This window comes from Cladophialophora immunda (genome assembly GCF_000835495.1).
Source record: "Cladophialophora immunda strain CBS 83496 unplaced genomic scaffold supercont1.3, whole genome shotgun sequence".
NCBI lineage: Eukaryota > Fungi > Ascomycota > Eurotiomycetes > Chaetothyriales > Herpotrichiellaceae > Cladophialophora > Cladophialophora immunda.
In genome coordinates this window covers 1,109,341-1,129,309 of record NW_015622543.1, presented here as the reverse complement: position 1 = coordinate 1,129,309, position 19,969 = coordinate 1,109,341, and the positions used below count along the sequence as shown (strand labels likewise).

The window sequence follows — 19,969 nt, the reverse complement described above, 5'->3', positions numbered from 1 at the left end:
TTGGGAGGGGGAGGGATGGGGTGGGATAGGAGATATGGATGTGGTTGTTTATGCCGGAGACAGGGTGGGATGGAGGATCGAGGACGATCTTCTCCCAGCATGTATCAGACTTGCGGACTGGGGGATAGAGCTCCTATGCTTCTGCTCGTGCTTGTGCTTGTGCTTGTGCTTTCTGGTTTTGAGGGTTTTCCTCTTTCTTTTTGGTTTCCCCGCTGGCATTGTTATTCGGGTTTTGTGTTGCAGTGGCACAGCGGAACACCTTGCTATGCCATGCCGTTCCTACCATATTGGTTCGTTGAGGAACGAGATGCAGGAGACAGACAGAGAGACGGACATAAGGGAGGCAATGTACGATACCGCACCATATCATATCATACCCTAGCTGAGATTGCCTATATGCTTGGAATTCCAACAGGTGTACATGTCCTCTGACTATTTTTTGAATCGAGATTTCACGAGTTAAATTTCTTGATCCACTCGTTCTTATTTTTAAATTTAGTTTTTCAATTTTTGATCGCAAGCGGAGCGGCCACGGCTCGGAGGGTGCTGGCGGGCAACTAATTTGCACTGGACTGGCTGCTGCTGTTGCTGCTACTGGTGCTACTACTGGTGATACTCCTGGTGGTACTCCTCCTGATTCCAACTACTGCTATCTGTGCGAGACTCAACATTTAGGGGACCGAGTCTATTGACAAGCGACATGTCTAGGCGTTCAGATTGCCTGGAATCTGAGCTCCGGAATCCAGAACCAAGAACCAAGAAGTTCCTAAACCAGGAGGACGGGATGGTTGCTTTGGATTGCCGTATGCTACGATACGGCACAATATGCTCCGTAGTAGAGTACAGTAGAGTATAGTTAGTTAGTGCAAGATAGTTAATAGCTTCCACCCCACACTCGTCCACCACGCATCAGGACTGCCTCCTCTTTGCCGTCGGGAGCATATCGGTTCATCACGTCCACACCTTCAAGACCGGCTTCGCGTGCCGCTTGGTTCCAGAGCATTTGCTTGATCCGTCCTTTCAGGTTCGGGTTCGGGTTCGGGTTCGGGTGCGAGTTGACGACGGAGCCGGAGCCGGAGCCGGACTGAGAGTGCGTTTCTGGATCATCCGCCGCGGCTCTTTGACTTGCATCAAGTTGTGGCTCGTTTCCATACTCTGAATCTTGGTCCTGGTCGGTGACTTCCTCCATCATGATCCAGACTAGGCCACGAGTTGACCGGCACATGCTGTCTACTACACCCTTGGTCGCCGGCCTCGTGCCTCCTAGAACACCGATAGGGGGTTGAGTCCGTGCATCTAATTGTCGTGTCTCGTCCTCGTCGCCGCTCTCTCCGCTTGTGCCTTCTAGTATCGTGTTGACGGTAGTGCTTGGAGGGTAGAGCGTGTTAATCAAAGCTGCACTGCTCGCCCCTCTGACCGCCCCATCCAATTCCCTGGTCAAATTCGGGCCAATTTTCGCATGCCTACCCGCTAGCTGTTTGCATTGCACAAGAACATTCAGTGGGTGCGTCTCGATTCCATTGAGCTCGCCAAGTCCCTAAGCATTATGCTGCGGAGTGGTCGCGTAGTTCTTCTTCTCCTTCCATTTGCCGAGCCGCGTCAAGATGGGTATCCTCCAGATGCCTATAAGATCGACCCCGCGATCGCCTTGGCCGCCCACCCTATGTGGGTCAAAACCATAAGGTCGAAGGGTGGATTGTGCAAGGTACTCGTAGGTTGTGCCTGTGTAGACTGTGCTGGTTGGGGAGAGGCCCGAACGGACGGCGTGGGCGTGGAAGGAGTCTAGAGAATTGTGTGGGGACAAAGGGTCCGCGAGCGAGGATTTCAGTGGCGCAGAGGAAGAGAAGGATCGTGGTGGTGCCTGAGGTTGTTCGTCTTGCCCCGTGTTTCGGGTCGACTTCCTGGGCGCAGGGGGTGGGGTCGGGTCTTGTTGCGTCCTCTTTACATCATCCACCCGATTTCTTGTCTTCTTTTCACGAACAAAAGTCGAGTGCGAGAACCATCTAGGCCTTCTTCCCCTGTGATCCAGCACAAGTAGCTACCCAATATGTCCTCTACTTTCATATCGCGGAGTAGAGAGACGAAAGGCTCGACCCAGTCACATTCTGAAGAACTCGCAAGCTGATCCTGCTGTATCTGCTGCTGCTCCAGCAGTAGCGACCGCAGAGCATACAGCTCAGACTCGCTGAAAGACAGAGTATAATGACGAAGGGAATCAACAATGGACAGCAATAGCGCGGGGAGCAGGGATTGCTGAGGACAGTGAAATCTGTTCACGACTTCGCCCAGTTTGGGAAAGAGGTTGATGCCGCCCTGTGCTCGCCTGACGTTCCCTGAGGGCGACACCGCACCCAAATTTCTAGGTAGGACTCTTCGGCTCGCACGGCGGCTAGCAGCTGCCAGATATCAGAGGTGACCCGATTTTCACATCACCGCCAATCCTACCTGTGGGCGAACAATAGCTTTCATCCTGATTCAATTTGCTCTGGGCTAGCATGTCTCCTCCGACGATGCCGAACAGTCCTGATGAGGGGTCAACGCATGGCCCAGCCAGATTTTCTTCCGCAGGTTTCAACCTATCAAGGACCCTGCTTCCTGATGGTGTCCTGCAGGCAATCGCCTCACTTGGAGAGACGCTAACCACGTGTCTAGCTCGACACAAAGGTGAGGGGTCACACGGCTGAAAATATGTCTATCTTAACCCTAGATCGAGTCTTCTCGAGGTCTATGACAAGAAACAACTTGAAAATGCATTGAATCCCTGTGACGACAGGTTGCGAGTGCAGAGAAGTCCAAGTCCTGAACGCGAGATTTCTTCATTGCCAGCCTTGTGTCATCAAGCTCGTGGTAAACAGATTGTTCGATCCGCAGCCTGATCAGACCATCTTGCTTCGATTCTTTTCAATTTGCTTCCTGCTGAGGCTAGTATGCAGGAGCAGAATACGATGATGGCGTCCCCCAAGGATGGTGCTGGCCACGGTCTGGGTCTATGCCTTCTTTCTCTGGATGGTGGGGGAGTACGTGGGCTTTCATCGCTGTTGATCTTGAAGAAGCTCATGGAGGGGTTGGATCCTGATGACCCCCCGAAGCCATGCGACTATTTCGATCTGATTGGAGGGACATCCACGGGCGGCTTGATCGCGATTATGCTCGGACGACTGAGAATGGACGTGGACCAATGCATCGAGGCATATAAAATATTGTCACCGGCGATTTTCACAAAGCTGCATCACCGTGTGAACGTTCATGGTCGCATACAGGGCCGCTTCGACCATGGGGCGCTCGAGAGGGGTATCAAAGAAATACTGATTAAGCATGGCTTTGCTAAGGATGAATTGTTCAAAGAGAAGTCACCCGTTTGTAGAACGTGAGTCCCTGTTTGAGGCGCTGCCTGACTCTGTCTTGCAAATTATTTTCTCTGATACTGACCATTGTTCCCAAGTTTTGTTTGTGCAACAAGCAGACAAACCTCGGATACTGTCGTACTCTCCAGTTACTACTCCGAGAGGCGAGGTAATGACCTCCGAAACATCGCGAAGATCTGGGAGGTGGCCAGGGCCACTTCTGCAGCCACATCCTTTTTCGACCCGATCCAGATCGGTGGAGAAGGCTTTGTCGATGGTGCAACTGGGGCCAACAACCCGATCAACGAAATCTGGACCGAAGCTTCAGACATCTGGAGTGAAGGCCGTGGTTGGAAACTTGAGGACAATCTCAAGTGTCTCGTTTCTATCGGTACGGGCAAGTTGCAACTAAAGGCATTTGGCGACTCAATCCTGAAGAACGAGATCGGCGAGGCCTTGGTCGCAATAACTACAAATACCGAGGCGATTGCCGATACATTCGAAAAGCAAAACACACATCTGTATCAACATGGACAAGCATTCCGTTTCAATGTTGAACAAGGTCTGGAATTGGTCGGCTTGGAACAGGCAGACAAGCTGGACGAGATTCAGGCAGTAACGAGAAGGTACATTCAAACGGAAAAGACTTTTGTCTCCTTGAAAACTGCAGTGACAAGATTGAAGGAGCGAGCTTGTACGTACAATTTTGCTTAGCCATTGAATGATTCTATTTTGCGTGCTAATACCTGTTGGCCTCAGGGATCCATACTCTTTTTGATCGAATTCAAGAAGCATCCATCCTTGCTCTAGAGATGCAACGAAAAGCATGTGACTTTACTGAAGGATCATCTCTCGAATGGTTCCTTCATACTTCTCATTACAATTCCTGGCTTCACCATGGCGGTGTTCTCTGGTACAAGAAGCCCTCGGCCCTGGATAGCCCTACAGCATCGCCTCATGTCGTGCTGGAATCAGCGGCTTACTGCGGTCTTTCTCAAGACATCGACACCCGTGTACTATACTTCCACTGCTGTGCCGACAGCAAAGGCACCACAAACAGCGGCAAGGGAAGCATGTCGCATACGGCAGCAACCACTGTGGCAGAAATCCTTTCCTCTCTCACCTTCCAAGCACTCGATTCGGATGATCTTGAAGCCGGGGACATCGAAGCTTGGATCAAGGGACTCAACATGGGCGATCAGCAAGTTATGAGGAATCTACTAATGCAGTCCAAGTCTCCCCTCCTAAAGCCTCTCTTCAAGGCTTTTGAACTGTCGTTGACCTTCGCTAGGAGAAACACCATTGTTGCTCTTCAAAATGCAGAAAACATCGATCCTTCACGAGCCAGTGAGCTGCTAAGCAAGTTGTCTACTATGGCTGCTGCAGGGAAGTGTCGATTGATCATCGGTGCCATTCCAACTCAGGTAATCCAGGCCGCGTTGGCTGGTGTCCATAGCATAGATCACGACACCGAGTACAGAGGCAAGTCGCCACCCTTTCATCCATAGTTCCTCACTTTTACAAGACAGAAAGGAATCACGGCGCAAGTCCTGAATCATGATGCTACTTTGTGCCAGCTTAATTACCTTTCCAGAGCATCTAAGACCCGAAGTTTGATATGTTCTATTTTTGTATATATCTATACTGATGAGCTCCGTTCAGAATGCCTGCAAACGATGGACTTTGAGGCTCAGCATGTTCGACTTGAGCAGATCGCCGCCGCCGACTCTGGCACGACCGACTGGCTTTGGTGCCATCGTAAGTATTTGGGCTGGCAGCATAGTCAAGCAGCTATTCTCTGGGTGGAGGGTAAGCCTGGAAGCGGTAAATCAGTGCTTGCCAAAGCCATACTGCGACAACTTGCAACGGAAACAGACCAAAAGCAGGCCTGGATCATTGGACACTGGTTTTATAGCACAAGAGGAGGCGAAAAACTCATTTCACATGAATCTTTACTGTTGTCTATTCTTCAGCAACTGCTGAAACAGGACAAATCCATCTTTCCCTCGTTTGAAGAGTCCTACAGACGAAGTTCGCCAGGGTCGAAGCAGTGGTGGACTTCGAATGCGGAGCTGATCAATATATTTGACAACATTGCACATACTGGTGCCAGTGTCACCTGCATCATCGACGCAATGGATGAATCCCAGGACAATCCAGATTATGACAATTCCCGAGAAGCTATCTTGACCGGACTGAGCCGTATGGTATCTGATGTGGAAAAGTCCAGAATCAAATTGATCATTCTCAGTCGACCTTTCCTGGACATTGATGTGGTCCTGTCACAGCACCAATCCCGGTATGGAAATGTTTATAAGCTCGTTCTGGAACTTGAGAACATGGCCGCCATCGCGAAGCTCGTGGATAATGGTATGCTCTCTATTCGCAACACTATGCGACGATTCGATATTGGAAACGAGAAATCTCCCTCACGGGGAGTTATCCGAATGCGAAATCGACCAAACATCAACACCGAACAGAAGGTTTTGTCGCCAATTGGCCAGGGAGATCGAGACGCGGGTTATGAGGGTATGCGAAAATACATATTTCAAAACGCCCAAGGAGTTGTTCTGTGGGTCAAACTCATCGTCACAGTGCTTGAGCGGCGAGCGAGACAAGGTCTTTGCTCTTTCTCCGAGCTAGAGCTTGTTCTAAGGAAGCTCCCCTTGGAGATTGACACTATGTACCGTCACATGATCCAAGACCTGCGCGACAGACTGGGTGAAGACGGTTTGCGGAAGACCCGCGACGCGTTAATGTGGATCAGTGGTGCCAACCTGATGCGTCCGTTCACTCTCGAGCAATTACGTGAAGCTCTTGCAGTGCCGAGTCGTTTCGACGCGAGTTCTCTCACCCATGGTGACCCCATCGAAAGGAATAGAATTCCATGTGCCCATTGGACAAGCTTCGTGCGTCAGCTCCGCCATCGATGTGGTGCTTTTATTGAGGTGATCAGGGCTGAGGAAGAAAAGCTTGATCCCCCTCTACCTTGCCTCAATTTGAGACCAACCACGTTGAATCAGTTGGAGGAGAAAGATTCGGAAGAGGATGAATATTACAAGGCCAACGATGTAGTTCAACTGCTACACCGGACGGCAAAAGACTTTTTCGCTTCCAAGGAAGGAGCAGGGCTATTGGCGTTCACGGAGCGGGAAGCATCCAGATTTGTGCAAGAAGGGATGCTGACTTACCTCAAAGTCTCGTTTCCAGACTTCGAGACGCCTTACTCTCCGTTACCGGTGAAAGAAGGAAGTGACCTGCTCAAAAATATTGACAATACTGTCCAGTACCTGGAAGATCGTTGTCTACTTCCGTTCATCATGGCTGTGGAACCATACTCGAAGCCTGAGGATCTCTACCTTTTTGGACCTTATGTTGATGTCCTAGACAACCTCACTTATCCAGCCTTGGATAACTTGACCGCAACTCAGTTTCTCGAATCCCATAGAGGACGTTGGCGTTTTCTACCTCATCGACTTCTGTACGGAGACCTTTACGAAGCTAGGTCCATCATTGCCGGAGAGTTTACCTATTGCGCGTGCTCTAAGGGCATGAAGTCTGCTGTTGAGGCTCTCTTTGGTCTGATGGCGCTTACGATGGTCTGGCACCAAATTCCAGCTGAGGCTATGATTCATGCCTACTGTCTGGTAGCAGTGGAACAACAGCACGTCTCGTACGCCTTGGAGTCTCCCTCTGTCTTCTTTCCACCCATCATCCAGCAGGTTGTTGACGAACTCAAAGAGCAAAAGCCTATAAAATTGAGGGAACCTAGAGTGGGTAACGACTCAAGCGCGGGGAAATCGTCAACCTTGAGTGGTTCCAGCAGTGCCAAACAATCAAGCACCTTCTTGAAGCTGTTTACTCGTAAGAAAGATGATGATCGCTCCCTGAAGGTCGAGGAGGTTCGATCTATCTCTTCACCACCAGTCTTTCGAGGGCCTTCTAACCCCGACTATCACCAGGTTACTTCAAACAGATCGGGACGACAGAGTTATGACAAGAGCAGCATTCGGTCGTTTGCATTAAGCACCTTGGAAATTGCAGCGGTTCAGACTGGAAATTGGAAATTGATTACCTTACTCTATTGCGCGAGATATCGCACTGCCCTACGCGGCCTTTCACCGTATGTGGGTAGGGGCAAAGGTGTTTTCGACAAAGTACCAGTGAAACGCAAACGCGACCGGCGTTCCCATGCCCCGCCACCGCGCGAGTACTCTCGGTGGCTCAAAGCAGAGGAAGACGCCTCTAACACAGGCAGTGGAGGCCTCATACGCGATCGTGGAAGAGCACCTGCCTCACAAACCAATTCAAGTTCTAGCTCTAGGTCGAACGACAACCTATTTCCCCGAGCTTGTCAGTATCACCCTCCAGAGTTCATATTTGAACGTCCGCTCAACCATGCCTTATTCAAAGTCACAACGAAGTGGAGTCCACATTTCGTAACCTACGAACATCTTGAGCCCGTCCAGAGCAAGCCCTCTCTGTTGGTCACGGAATATAGCGATCGCGAGTCTGGCCTTGAATGGTATGACGATTCTCTGCGGTTGGTCGTGAGGAGGTCTGATCTCTTCTCGTCCAATTACGATGATTACTATTATCCCGCCTCGCTTGTCTATGGAGTTGCCTGTGAGCCAGAAGACCGATTTTCCGTGAAATTTGTGAGCAAACTCATCCGAGAGACCATCACACGAGCGAAGTCCCGACGCAACGCCAGAGTCCGGGATGATCCTGATGGCGCCATTCTGCGTGCTTTGGCCACCACTAGAGATTACTGCGTTTTGTGGTGGCGTCGCTGGGGCTATTCGGCAGCGTCTCCTCGGGTGGTGGAGTACCCGCCAGCCAGGCGACGCGCCGATGGAGCAATAGTGTCCAGCTCGAGATTTTTCGATCATGAAGCGGACACCAGGGAACAGCTTGATGCCTTACTGGAAGAAGCCGAACTCACCGAGGTGTTTGGGAAGGTTTGTAAATGTGCTCAAGAAATAAATAAGTCGATCGTTCTAACCATTCACCAGCATTAATCTTACCACATATGAGCTTAGAACCGAACGGAAGGTCCTCTTGACACTACGCGGACTATTGCTTGAAGCCCAACGGAATATATGGGTGACACACAATACGACTCAATCGCGTTCGACAAAAAGAGCTGGACTTTCGCGCGTGGGTGGTGCCGTTGGGTTAATGATGCTACTTGTTATTGCCTAACTTTCAAGGTTGCTGCTTTGTACAATCGACGTGCAAGACATAAGGGCCCCTCTATCACCTATCTGCAATGCGTCTACCCGAAACACTTAGCCAGCCAAGTTGGTTCTTCCATCGATCTGGGTAACTGGTCATTTTCGTCATTCCTGGCCTCTGGTAGATATCGGAAGGCCAAATTCATACACTACCAGTCCACGCGTAGAGAGCACGAGGAATAATAGAAGGGACTTGTTCGCTACATCACAGCGCGACAATAATGCCCAACACCTAGATTTTATGGTCCGTTGCGCCCCTGCGAGACGCTCTCGTCTCCCCGAAATTCTTCAACACTGGCCTTGGTTCACCAGTGTAGTCTGCTTTTCTCATCCATTGCTCCAGACTGCGAACTCTTTGAGGCAGGACCTGGTCCAAGAATTCATAGTCTCTGCGAAGAATGCCCTTGTTCCCCCCAGACCGTCGATAGATGTTGAACCAGTTGCTGAAATTCTGACGGTACGTCAGGAGGGTTTTGTCCTCCACCCCGGGGGGTTCGTATCCCAGTTTTCGGTCCGCCAACGGCGCGAATCCGCCGACGGCGAAGTACTCGTCCAGCGACAGGTCTTCGGCCCTGGCAGGTTTCCCGGTGACCTTGGTGAAGGTCGAAGCGACAAGATCCAGAGGCACATGCTCGATGGCGACTTTGAGATTCAAGCCGGCAGACCGGTCGATGTGGGCGAAAATCCAGTGGACATACGGGCCCAGGTCCTCTAGGTGGACGAACGGGATCGCCCCGTCGCCGAGTGGCATTTGGAACACGTACGTCCCGTCGGCGTCTCTCTTTGGGCAGAACAATTCCCACAGCATCTCGACGTAGGGTCCCGTGGTGAGGATGGACCAGCGCGTGCCGTCTTCTCTCTGCGGGATGGAATAGAGCCATTGCTCGACGTAGGCTTTGCCGTAGTAGTGCCCTGCGCGGAGGGATTCGTCAAAGTTCGTGTCGAACATGTAGTTATCCAGGGACGACCAGATGAAATGTTTAACGCCAGCTTGGACGGAGAGCTCGTAGATCCGAATGCCCCAATAAATCTCGTTCTTGATGCCTAGGATGAAGCTGTTGATGTTGCAGAAGACTAGGTCGACCCCAGCAAGGGCGGCTTGCAGGGCATCGACGTCGTCTGTCGCACCGACGGATAACGTGACTTTTGGTAACTTTTCGAGGAGCTTGCAGTTGGCTGATTCTGGATCGCGAGTAAGAACTCGTATTTGTGAATATTCTGGGTGACGAGATAATTCTACCAGGTGTCAGTGATCGTCGCTGAGGAAACCGTTTGAATGATGTAGGACATGGTATCTACCTTGCACAATTGGTATTCCCTGGGCACCAGACCCCCCAATTATCAGGACAGACCTCGACGACATCCTTGCTATAATATACTGCGTAGAAAGTTTTCTCGGCGCATTCAAGCCTTTGAGACATGAAGAACGAGCGCCGTATTTGTACGTGAACAGAGGGAGGTGACTCCTTACAGAAGTCACAGAGGCTGTCTAGATTAATATGCCAAGATGAGACTATTCGCAAGTGATTAGTAGGTTAACTAATTCAATGTTTAGAAACTCGAAATAGAGATGTTCGAAGATTTCGTACAGAGATCACGATTAGTGAACTCGCCAGGAAGACAGCAATATCATCCCCTAGAAATGAAAATTCGAAGTGAGAGTCGATGTAGCGCCAAATTTAATCTTCATCCTCAACAGTTTTTTGTACTCTGTCATAACTTCAGTTCATTCCCTGGGCAGTTCCAATATTTCTTTGACTTTGCATCGAAGCATGGAAAATCGTGGCTCGAGCGGGTAAGAGGATCGATCTGTCCCATAAACGACTTACTGAACATTCCTTTTGTAGGTCCGATCTCGTAGATCGCCTTGTCGAGGCAAATGGAGGGCTAGACCACTGGAATGACATCCACTCAATTTCGACGACTTTCATATTTTCTGGACCTGCGCTCGCGGCTAAGGGGTTTCCGGGATACCACGAGGCCCACCTTACCATCGATGCCAAACAGCACAGAGTCACTTTTCACAAATTTGGAAACATCCGAGGAGTCTATGTGCCGACGAGGACGGAAGTTGGGTTGCTCGACATGGAGGGACCTCTCAGTGTTCGAGACAACCCACGCGCGGCTTTCCGAGGCCACAAAGACACGACAAAATGGGACGAACACCATCTGATCTATTTCGTGGGATACGCCTTCCGATACTATTTCACCCTGCCGTTTTGTCTGCGTCTCCCAAGCTTCAAGACCTGGGAGATGGATCCGCACGAGTGCGACAATGGAGAGGTCTGGCGGGTTCTCAAGGTGGAATTCCCAGACGATTTCCCGACGCACACAAAGATCCAACATTTGTACTTTGACGAGAGATATCGGCTGCGAAGGATGGATTACAATGTGGACATCATTGGTGAAAGAAAGGCGTCGCATCTCTGCTTTGACCACCAGGTGTACGATCATCTTATCGTGCCGACTTTTCGGTTTGCGAATATCAGAGCAGCTGGCGCTTCGCACATGAATGCATTCGTCATACAGATCAAGGACGTTCAGGTGCATAAGGCCCTTCCCCAAAACGGAGAGTTGGGATCCGGTGAACGTGCAAGCCAGCCACTAGAAGGCACATCAAGCATGCTCTAATGAAAATAATCATGACTCAAGAGGAAATATTGTTAAGCCCAACTTGCAAAGATAGATTGTACGACGGTTTGACTTCTCTCCAATGGTTGACTAATCGAAGTCGTCAAGTTGGATTATGTGTAGACGAAATGTTAGGACTGTGATGAAGCGAACAAGGGTCCCCACACCAGCAGACTTCGTACTTGCAACCTCGATTACTGTTGATCAATAGTTTTGATCACTAAGCCCCTCAGTCACGAGTATATGGCGCTATACAACCAACCTGACGAGGATGCTCGTGAGAGCGATTCTCGGTTCCTAGAGCGCTGGGGTCGATAATAGTGGGGAGAATCATTCCAAAAGACGACTTCAGATCTTCGGGGGTTTATCAACGAGGTCCAAAGTGGCTCAGCGTAGATTTTCTGTGGGGCGTCAGTTGGACTGCGACAGCTGCTGATTCGCAAAACACACATAAAAGACCTTTCTGCGCTCGTAAATGAAGGTGGCCAACTCTCCAGCTCAATGTTCCGAATCAATATACGTACAGTTTCGGTCCTCATGCGTTTTCTAAGCTCACAACTGAGATAAGGGTGGTCTTACGGAGCGGTTTGTCCCACGCGGCATTCATAGCTAAGAGGTTAACTACTGCCGAAGAAATTGAGGACATGGTAAATGGTTGTTCAACCTCTACGTGGGCACGCACAGGCTAATGAGACTACAGCAAATGGCATGAACGTGTCTTTTCCAACGCATCTTCCATTAGAAGTGGTATGCTCCCAAACCCAGGACCATCGCAAAGCCCCACGAGCCTTTTGACATCCTCGACACTGAGTAGACAAATGAAACCACAACCTGAAGCTGCATAGTTTCCCACTTCTGCACCGATGATTGGAAAAGCTGAAAGAGACGAGGCGACACAACTGGGCTTCAAGAAGTGTGAATAGAATCCATAAGGCAGACAACACGTCGCTTTTCGAATTCGAGGAGTCGATCTGCGATCTTCTGGGAAGATCGTGACCTGAATAGCCATTGCATGCTGGCTGCAGCCAGAGAATCCCAGCCTGTGAACTGCAACCACGATATCAAAGGGTTATTATGTCAAAACTACCACTTAGCGAGACTACAATATTCGTTTTATCAAGAGTCAAAAATCAACCCCAAACGTCGTCGCAGCCGAACCATTACGATGACACCAACAAACCTCAGCTGTCCTCTATCGATGGTTTCATGTTCCTTGTTACCAGGCTGCCTGCCTGTACGAGTATCAGTGGTGGAAGAAGACGTTCTCGCGTCTATGGATGTGGAATATGTCTCAGACGCCGCAACAAAAAGCAGCGATCTTGTGAACCGCCATCTTAAATTATCTTCGTTTCCCTGACTTTCATTTGATCAAGCTCCTCTGTCAGCGGACTTTATAGAAATGGCAGCCCATCATAAGAGTCAAACTTCTGGCAGCAATGTCCACGACAGAACAAGGGCTGCTATGCTTCAACACGCAAGGCAGAACCGAACCCAGCTTTCTGGAGCAGTCCGTTTGGGCTTGTCTGCCTTGACGGAGCTTCTCGGACTCTTTTTCTTCGACATTGGCAAGTTGGAACTTCCTTTCCCGGGGATTTGAGAGGCTTGGACTAGAGGATACAAGTCTTGCAGAGATTGTTAGCCTGGTAGAGGATGTCTGGCAGCTCAATCTCATGGAGGCAGCTCACCATCTTCAAAGTGGACAGAATGTGGCAGGAGCCGCCTTGCAGCTGAATTTCTTGCAGAACCTGGCATTATTTGTGTTGGTGCTTTCCTTGACGTTCAGATGCTTGCTAGTATCCGCACGCATGTATTCAGAGTGCAGCAGAAGACGGTGAGCTGGAAGAAAACCATGGGCAAGGGCAGGCGAGGCTGGCATATTGATAGGCCTCAGAGCATAGGTGCGTAGCTCCCCACCACGTGTGCCGGCATATGGTACTTTCTTCCCACTTGGAGAGACGGCACAAGGACATTCTAGATCGATATTGAGCAACGATGTCTCAATGGAAGTCGAGGCACCGTCTGATGGCCCGAGGTGCATAGATCGGCAGCATGACCGAGTTGACTCAGCAACCTAGTCACGTGGTACTCCGATTTACTCGGAGAGGCCCTTCTCGGTAACATACCGATGCTGCCCGTCTTTGTTCTCGAGAAGTTTGGAAAATTCGGTATGTCTCTCCAATGAGAAGAAATGCTGATTAACTTTAGGGAAGTATGAGCAATGCGAGAAGCTCTTCGGCAAACGGTGTGGTCGGTGATAGACCGTCCAGCTCATAAAGAAGTTCAACTTAAGTTGAGTTCTACCCACTTCCACTGCGCTCAGAGTGGTATACAGAGCTGGATAAACTGCATTCGATCAAAATTATACCCTCCTACTTTAGCATGGCTCCCACCTGGACGCACTTGGTTAGATTTGTGGCGGAGGAGGATGGACAAGTGCACCTTGGCCAGGTGGACGCAGCGAAATGGCCTGACGTTGGACTTTCCGTGTACAACGGGGAGAAGGTCGACGTAAAGCTGGTAACAGGTTCTATTTTTGACGGTGCGGTGACAGACAAGTCTTTACACATTTCAAAGGTAACATTTGCTTTACTTCAGCGTGTGAAACCAAGAGCCAACTGACGTTGCTATTTGACAGCTATTATCACCCATTTCGATGGAAGAGGTCCCGATAATTCGCTGCATAGGGCTGAATTATCGCGACCACGCAAAAGAAGCGAACATGCCCATTCCCGAGATTCCCATCTTGTTTGTCAAGCCCCGTACTTCTCTGGGAGGACCACACCCGGCGGCAATCAATGTCCCTAAGATTGCACAGGACGGCACGGAGGATTACGAAGCGGAACTGGCGGTCATCCTTTCTAAAACTGGGCGAGACATTCCCGAAGAGAAGGCGTTAGAATACGTGCTCGGTTACACCGCTAGCAACGATGTTAGTGCTCGGACTCAGCAACACAACACATCCCAATGGTCTTTTGCCAAAGGTGAAAATTCCCTGCGGACGGTTTGAGAAATTCCACTCACGCTTTGCAATATAGGCCTCGATGGTGCCGCTCCGGTTGGTCCTGTATTGGTTTCCCCAGCCGCGATACCCGATCCACACACTCTGGACATCAAAGCGATCTATAACGGTGCCACCCTTCAAGATACAAATACTCGGTAAGATTGTAACGCCGTGGCCTTTGTCTGAAGGGGAGCTGATCAAGACTTCGAACTGCCACAGAGAAATGATTTTCAGCGTCCCAAAACTCATCGCTTGGCTTTCCCAGGGCACAACATTGGAGAGGGGCACTGTCATTCAGACAGGGACAGGACCAGGCATCGGTCTGTTCAGACAGCCTCCAGTGGTGCTTAATCATGGCGATGATATAAGAATCTATGTCGAGAAGATTGGTACTCTGGTCAATAAGGTCTACTACGAATAAACACAGGAAGTTGTGTAGAGATAACAGATGCAGTGGCTGCTCCCTCCAACACAGACACTTTCACGTGAATGCTTCGATAGACCACTTGGACTATTGGGGAGCGAATTAGCTCCGTATTGGTTCTTCGCCTAATAACCTAGTCGGGCACTTCTGATCGTCTCACTGACCCTGGAACCCTGCAGAGCCCACCATTTTACTCTGTTGAGTCATGAAGACCTGCAAAGGTGATCCGGTGACTCGGACATATTCTACTGCCCGACTACGAAAGAAAGCTTAGCGTTGTAACCTTCTGTTTCACTATCGTGGATGCCATTTATTGTCTCGAAAGCATCCCAAGTGCAGTGGCTCGAGGTGTTGATGGGGAGTTGTATAACTGCGGTAGACGAGGCTACACCCTGAGGGCTTATCGTAGGAAGGCTTCCGCCGATCACGTTGTCCCTTTAGTCTGAAACTTGGGGCTAGTACCTTGTAAACTGCGTAATGGTCCTTCCTTCCTGGGTTGAGATATCAGATTGTGGTCCTGGACCTCCAAAGATGAAGGTATGATAGCTAGGTGGGCATCTTCCATGTTCAAGTGATACCCAACATCCATTGTCCAAGAGCACAGTCCACACCGTGCCTCAGTCTACAATGACGCACGGAGCGGCTGCTTTTCGCTCTTCATCAGCTGTGCACCTAAAGTCTTGATGTCTTTCTTTTTCAACTTCCCATTAGAAGTCTTGGGCCACTGGGCGGGTATGCCCCTCGCCTTATCTCCCAACCACCAAATCTTGACGGGTGCTTTGAAACGAGCTAACGTTTGTCGAACCCACGAGCGGATCTCTTCGTCCGACGGTCTGTCACATCCCTCCTCCAGCTCCAGCAGTGCAGCGACCTCCTCACCATAGCGCTGGCTAGGGATACCGAAAACGGCTGCTTGTTTGATGGCGGGGTGCATGTAGAGACGCTCTTCGACCTCGACGGGGGAGATGTTTTCTCCGCCACGAATGACCAGGTCCTTGATTCTCCCCGTGATGACAAAATAGCCATCGGGGTCGAAATACCCTTCGTCCCCTGTGTGCATCCATACTCGTAGCTGGCCAGTGGTGTCTCGTCCAGCCTGTCCAGGAAGTAGATCTTCGGGGTGTTGCTTCAAAACCTGCGCCGTCTTGTCCTTGTCCCCGAAATAAGAGTGCATGAGCCCGTACCCGCTGATGACTATCTCGCCTCGCTGTCCCCACGGGAGGCATTTGCCTGTGTCTGGCTCCACAATTTTCGCGCTGAAGTTGGGAAGTAACCGCCCTGCAGTCCTCATCTTCTTCTCCATTGGATCCGAGGCCGTCGTCATAGTCACTATTGAGGAGAGCTCGGTCATGCCCCAATTCGTGTTGAGATGCGGAATGGGGAATTTGGTTCCGACACGTACGAGGAGGCCCTCAGGCAAGGCAGAGCCGGAAATCAGGCCGAACCTAAGGACTGTTGGCTTGGCTTGGTTCTTCAAGGTCAACCACCGCCTTGGGCTGCACAGGCTTACCTCAACGACTGACGCTTGGTTGAAGCAAACTTGGGGTGTGACAACATGTCAATCCACATGGTTGTGACACCGTACAAGCCCGTGCCATGGTATTTCTCAACAGCACTCAGTGCCATTCCAGCATCGAAGTACGCCGAAGGGAGAACTGCCGCAGCACCGGCTGCAAAACAAGTGCAAAGACCTACACCAGGTCAGCTTCTCAACGTATACGGGGATGATTGCTAACCCATTATCAAACCAAACGCATGAAATAGAGGCACTGGAATGATGATTCGATCGCGATTTGTAATACCCAGGTTCCGACCGATATAGATGGCGCTATTGAGTAGTCCACTGTGTGTAAGAGCTGCTGCCTTGGGCATGCCTGTACTGCCACTCGTGAATTGTATGTTGAGGATGTCCGAGTCCGACGTCCCTGCCACAGCAGCTTCTGTAGACACTGCGCATTTTGACCCTCGTCGGAGAAATTCAGTGTAGCTGCAAGATTTAGACGAGAAGCTTGCTGAGATGTCGACGGCCGGCACATCTGACAAATGGACCAGCGTTTCCAGAGACTCCAAGTCGCGTTCAAGGTTCTTGAGAACTTTGGTATAATCATATCTAGCCGTTCTGGTAGCGGTGATCAGAAGTTTTGCTTTCGTCAGAGTCAGAGCATGTCTCAACTCTGTCGGTGTATAAGCGAAGTTGAGCAGGGTGATAATTGCACCAGTCTTAGCGCAGGCGAAGAATATCTGGTAACAAGACTCAGTTTCAGAGTGTTCACTGATACAGTAGTAGCACCTACGTCGACATAAACGGAGCGATTGTCCAGGAGAATGGCCACCCGGTCCCCTTTCTGTATCCCAGCATCAAGAAATGCCGCTGCCAAGATATCGCTACGGCGGTTGAGCTCGCTGTAGGTCAGGACTTGATTTTCATGAGCAGATATCAGAGCAATATCGCTAGAACGTCTTCGACAGTGTCGCCGAAGGAGCTCTCCCCACGTAAGGTGCTGTAGTTCTGGAAGATGAGGCCCATGGGTGATCGCAAGGCGTTTTTGGGGTTTCCCGGATTTTGACATTGTAGTCCATAAGATAGAGTACGTGATGCTCTAATGAGATGAGTGCGAATGCTCTTTCGAGGCCCTACATAAATGCTCGGGCTGAGCAGCTCAATGATCCGGACTATTGGCGCTAGAACTCAGAGTGGCAAATGAAATCTCGTATCAACGGAAGAACTCAGCTGCATTGCACTTGCTCCTCGGTGTTATGTTGTGGCTTAAGATCCGATGCAGAGCCACAGTGCATTGGACCTCTCGCAATTGTAACAAGAAACCGGCTTTGGTCTCACTTCCACGATCTTCAATGGCGAGAGACAGCCACAGATCCACAATCTGTGCTCACTTATTGCTCTTTACACGGCTTATCCGGCAGCTTTACGGATACCAGAAGAACAATAGTGACGGGGCTTGGATACGGTCGCCCTTGCTATCACGGTGACACTCCGTCTAGGTGGTTGATCTCGGCTTGACACCGTATGCTCTGCCCCAGAGAAACCGAGGAAGAGACCGCCTAGCTGACCTGCTTTCCGTTTCGATCATCGCCAAAGGTGCAACCACAAGACTACACCGGCACATTCAAGGCCAATCCATCCTCAACTCTTCCCTGCGTAGTATCTGGGCTGGATGGTCTTTCTGGAACATGAGATCTGGCTGGAACAACACAATGTATAATCTCCTTTGGACTCTTCGAGAGTCGAGACCGCTTTCCAAGTTTTTATCAAGCCTTATCACTATTTGATTAGGTGCTAATAACCACCTAATGGCTTAATGGAGACACCGAGAAGGCTAATATGCGGCTTGGAGATATTAGACTGGCATCACGCCATCACCTCCGAATGTTATAGCATACTTCCTCTTTCCTTTGCCGTTTCCATCTGGATTACCAGTTTGCCCAATTGCTTCCCTTGTTTCATGTCGTCGAATAGACTATCGATTCCATCCAAATTCTCCATCCCCTTCACCACTCGACTTACGACTGGTCGCGCTCGTTTCTCATGGACGAATTGCATCATATCTCTGAACTCTTTGCGATTGCCGGCTGTCGAGCCTTTGACCTCAATGTTCTTCAGCACCGCCTGCATCACGAACGGCATCTTCGGGCCTGTTGTCATGCCATAAACGGATACAATACCTCCATCCTGCGAGCATGAGGATCAGTCTTCCCTTGGTGTTCATATCCCAATGTTCACATACCTTGAGTAACTTTGGCGCCATCTCAATGATGTTCCCGCCTGCGCCGTCCACAATCGCATCGAAGCGCTGGTTTGCTTCTGGCAACAGATCCAACAACTTTTTTACCCATTCCTTGTCTTTGTAACTTACACCACCTTTCGCTCCCAGATCTACGGCCTTGTCTATCTTGGCCCGGTTACCGCTTGTTACCCACGCGTTGGCGCCGGTCCCCGCGACGAACATCAATGCCATTAATGCAACGCCTCCGCCAATGCCCGTGATCAATACATTCCTGTTCTGAGTTAGCAGCGTTCATCCTCGCTCTCACCGGTGCGAATCATACTTGCCAGGTCCGAGATTTCGCGCACCACACTTGACCATCACCGCCCGCCATGCAGTGAGACCCGCCAATGGTATCGCAGCACATTCCACGTCTGAAAGATGAGGCGGCGCCTCTTCCACCTCGCCCTGATCAATCACGCAGTACTCTTGTAATGTACCGACTCCATTGCTCCTGGTTCCACCCATCAACCTGTACCCTCCTTGAGCTTCCGGTCCATCGGGGGAGTCGTTCCAGCCAGTACCTGGATTCAGGACGACACGCTTGTTCAGCCACGAGGGGTTGGCGGCAGAGCCAATAGCAACAACCCTCCCGCAGCCGTCGGCGAGCAAGGGTGTGCCGAATGCAATGGCTGGGTAGAGGTGCTGCCGGATAAAGAGGTCACGGTGGTTGATGGCGGCACTAAAGCCACGGAGTCAGCGGCAAAGAATGCTGTGCAGTGTGGCACAGAATGACAAATGACTTTGAGTCGATGTTCTCTTGTGAAGGAAAGACAGAACCTACGCATGGAGCTTGATGACCAGCTCATTCGGCTTTGGATCGGGCCGGCTCACCTCGTCAATCCGGAGTGGGTAGTATACCTGACCTGGCTTGCCGGGGACTTGAGAAATAGAAACTGCTTTGGGCATCGTGATCAGGATTATTGTCTGGACCCAGGCAGGATACCCTGGCCTTGAGCAAGGCGTGAAGGGTATTAAAAGGCCATGCGGCTCCCAAACCGTGCCAAATGGTATGGGATGCCAGGGTCAAGCAACACGGTGGTGGGCACATACCGCTTAGGTTGACTCCACAGTGTTCATCATTGTCTGACGAAAAGACAGAAGGATGGTTTCAATGTCTGCGAGCACTTCTGGCTATCAGAACGAGCACGCTGATGTTGGCCCGCCAGCGGAAAGAAACCGAGGCCAAGAAATGGTCATTGGCGGTTTGTGGGTGTCAGCTCCTCTATACCCCATGTCCTATTATCACAACTCACAGGCCCTCCCTAGTCTAGTGCTCTTTAGCACAACCTTTCGTATGACTGGTGTCCGATGCCCTGTTCAGAATTGGACCAAAGTACGTAGGCAGATTTGCTGGATGGCAGACTTTGGCCATAGAATGAGGCGGTCGAAGCTACACACTTCCTGCGCTCTACTAGGTGTGTCGTGTTAACCCCCATCAGCACGGTCTTGTTCAATTTTTCGGTAAGATCCACTGTCCGGAAGCGGCTATTGCTTTGAGATTGCTCGGAGCAGGAGGAGAGATTCTCGTACCATATTCGACATTAACG

At 50.5% G+C, this 19,969-nt stretch overlaps 3 protein-coding genes across 3 annotated transcripts; 1 reads left to right on the top strand and 2 right to left on the bottom strand.

Moving 5' to 3' along the window:
- Positions 1 to 874: 874 nt before the first annotated feature.
- PV07_04947 (uncharacterized protein) lies at positions 875 to 1,189 on the bottom strand (the record flags this gene model as incomplete). The annotated part of the gene is made up of 1 exon (XM_016391807.1): positions 875 to 1,189. One exon carries the CDS (start codon positions 1,187 to 1,189, stop codon positions 875 to 877), a length of 315 nt encoding a protein of 104 aa, XP_016249326.1.
- A 1,759-nt stretch (positions 1,190 to 2,948) lies between these two features.
- On the top strand, positions 2,949 to 8,365 carry PV07_04946 (uncharacterized protein; the record flags this gene model as incomplete). The annotated part of the gene is made up of 4 exons (XM_016391806.1): positions 2,949 to 3,367; positions 3,443 to 4,038; positions 4,104 to 4,691; positions 5,007 to 8,365. 4 exons carry the CDS (start codon positions 2,949 to 2,951, stop codon positions 8,363 to 8,365), a joined length of 4,962 nt encoding a protein of 1,653 aa, XP_016249325.1.
- A 6,894-nt stretch (positions 8,366 to 15,259) lies between these two features.
- Positions 15,260 to 19,328, bottom strand: PV07_04945 (uncharacterized protein; the record flags this gene model as incomplete). Its single annotated transcript, XM_016391805.1, has 8 exons — positions 15,260 to 16,082; positions 16,148 to 16,328; positions 16,386 to 16,878; positions 16,932 to 17,237; positions 18,161 to 18,325; positions 18,381 to 18,651; positions 18,703 to 19,101; positions 19,204 to 19,328. The coding sequence occupies 8 exons, from the start codon at positions 19,326 to 19,328 to the stop codon at positions 15,260 to 15,262; spliced, it is 2,763 nt and encodes a 920-aa protein (XP_016249324.1).
- Between the last annotated feature and the right edge of the window lie 641 nt (positions 19,329 to 19,969).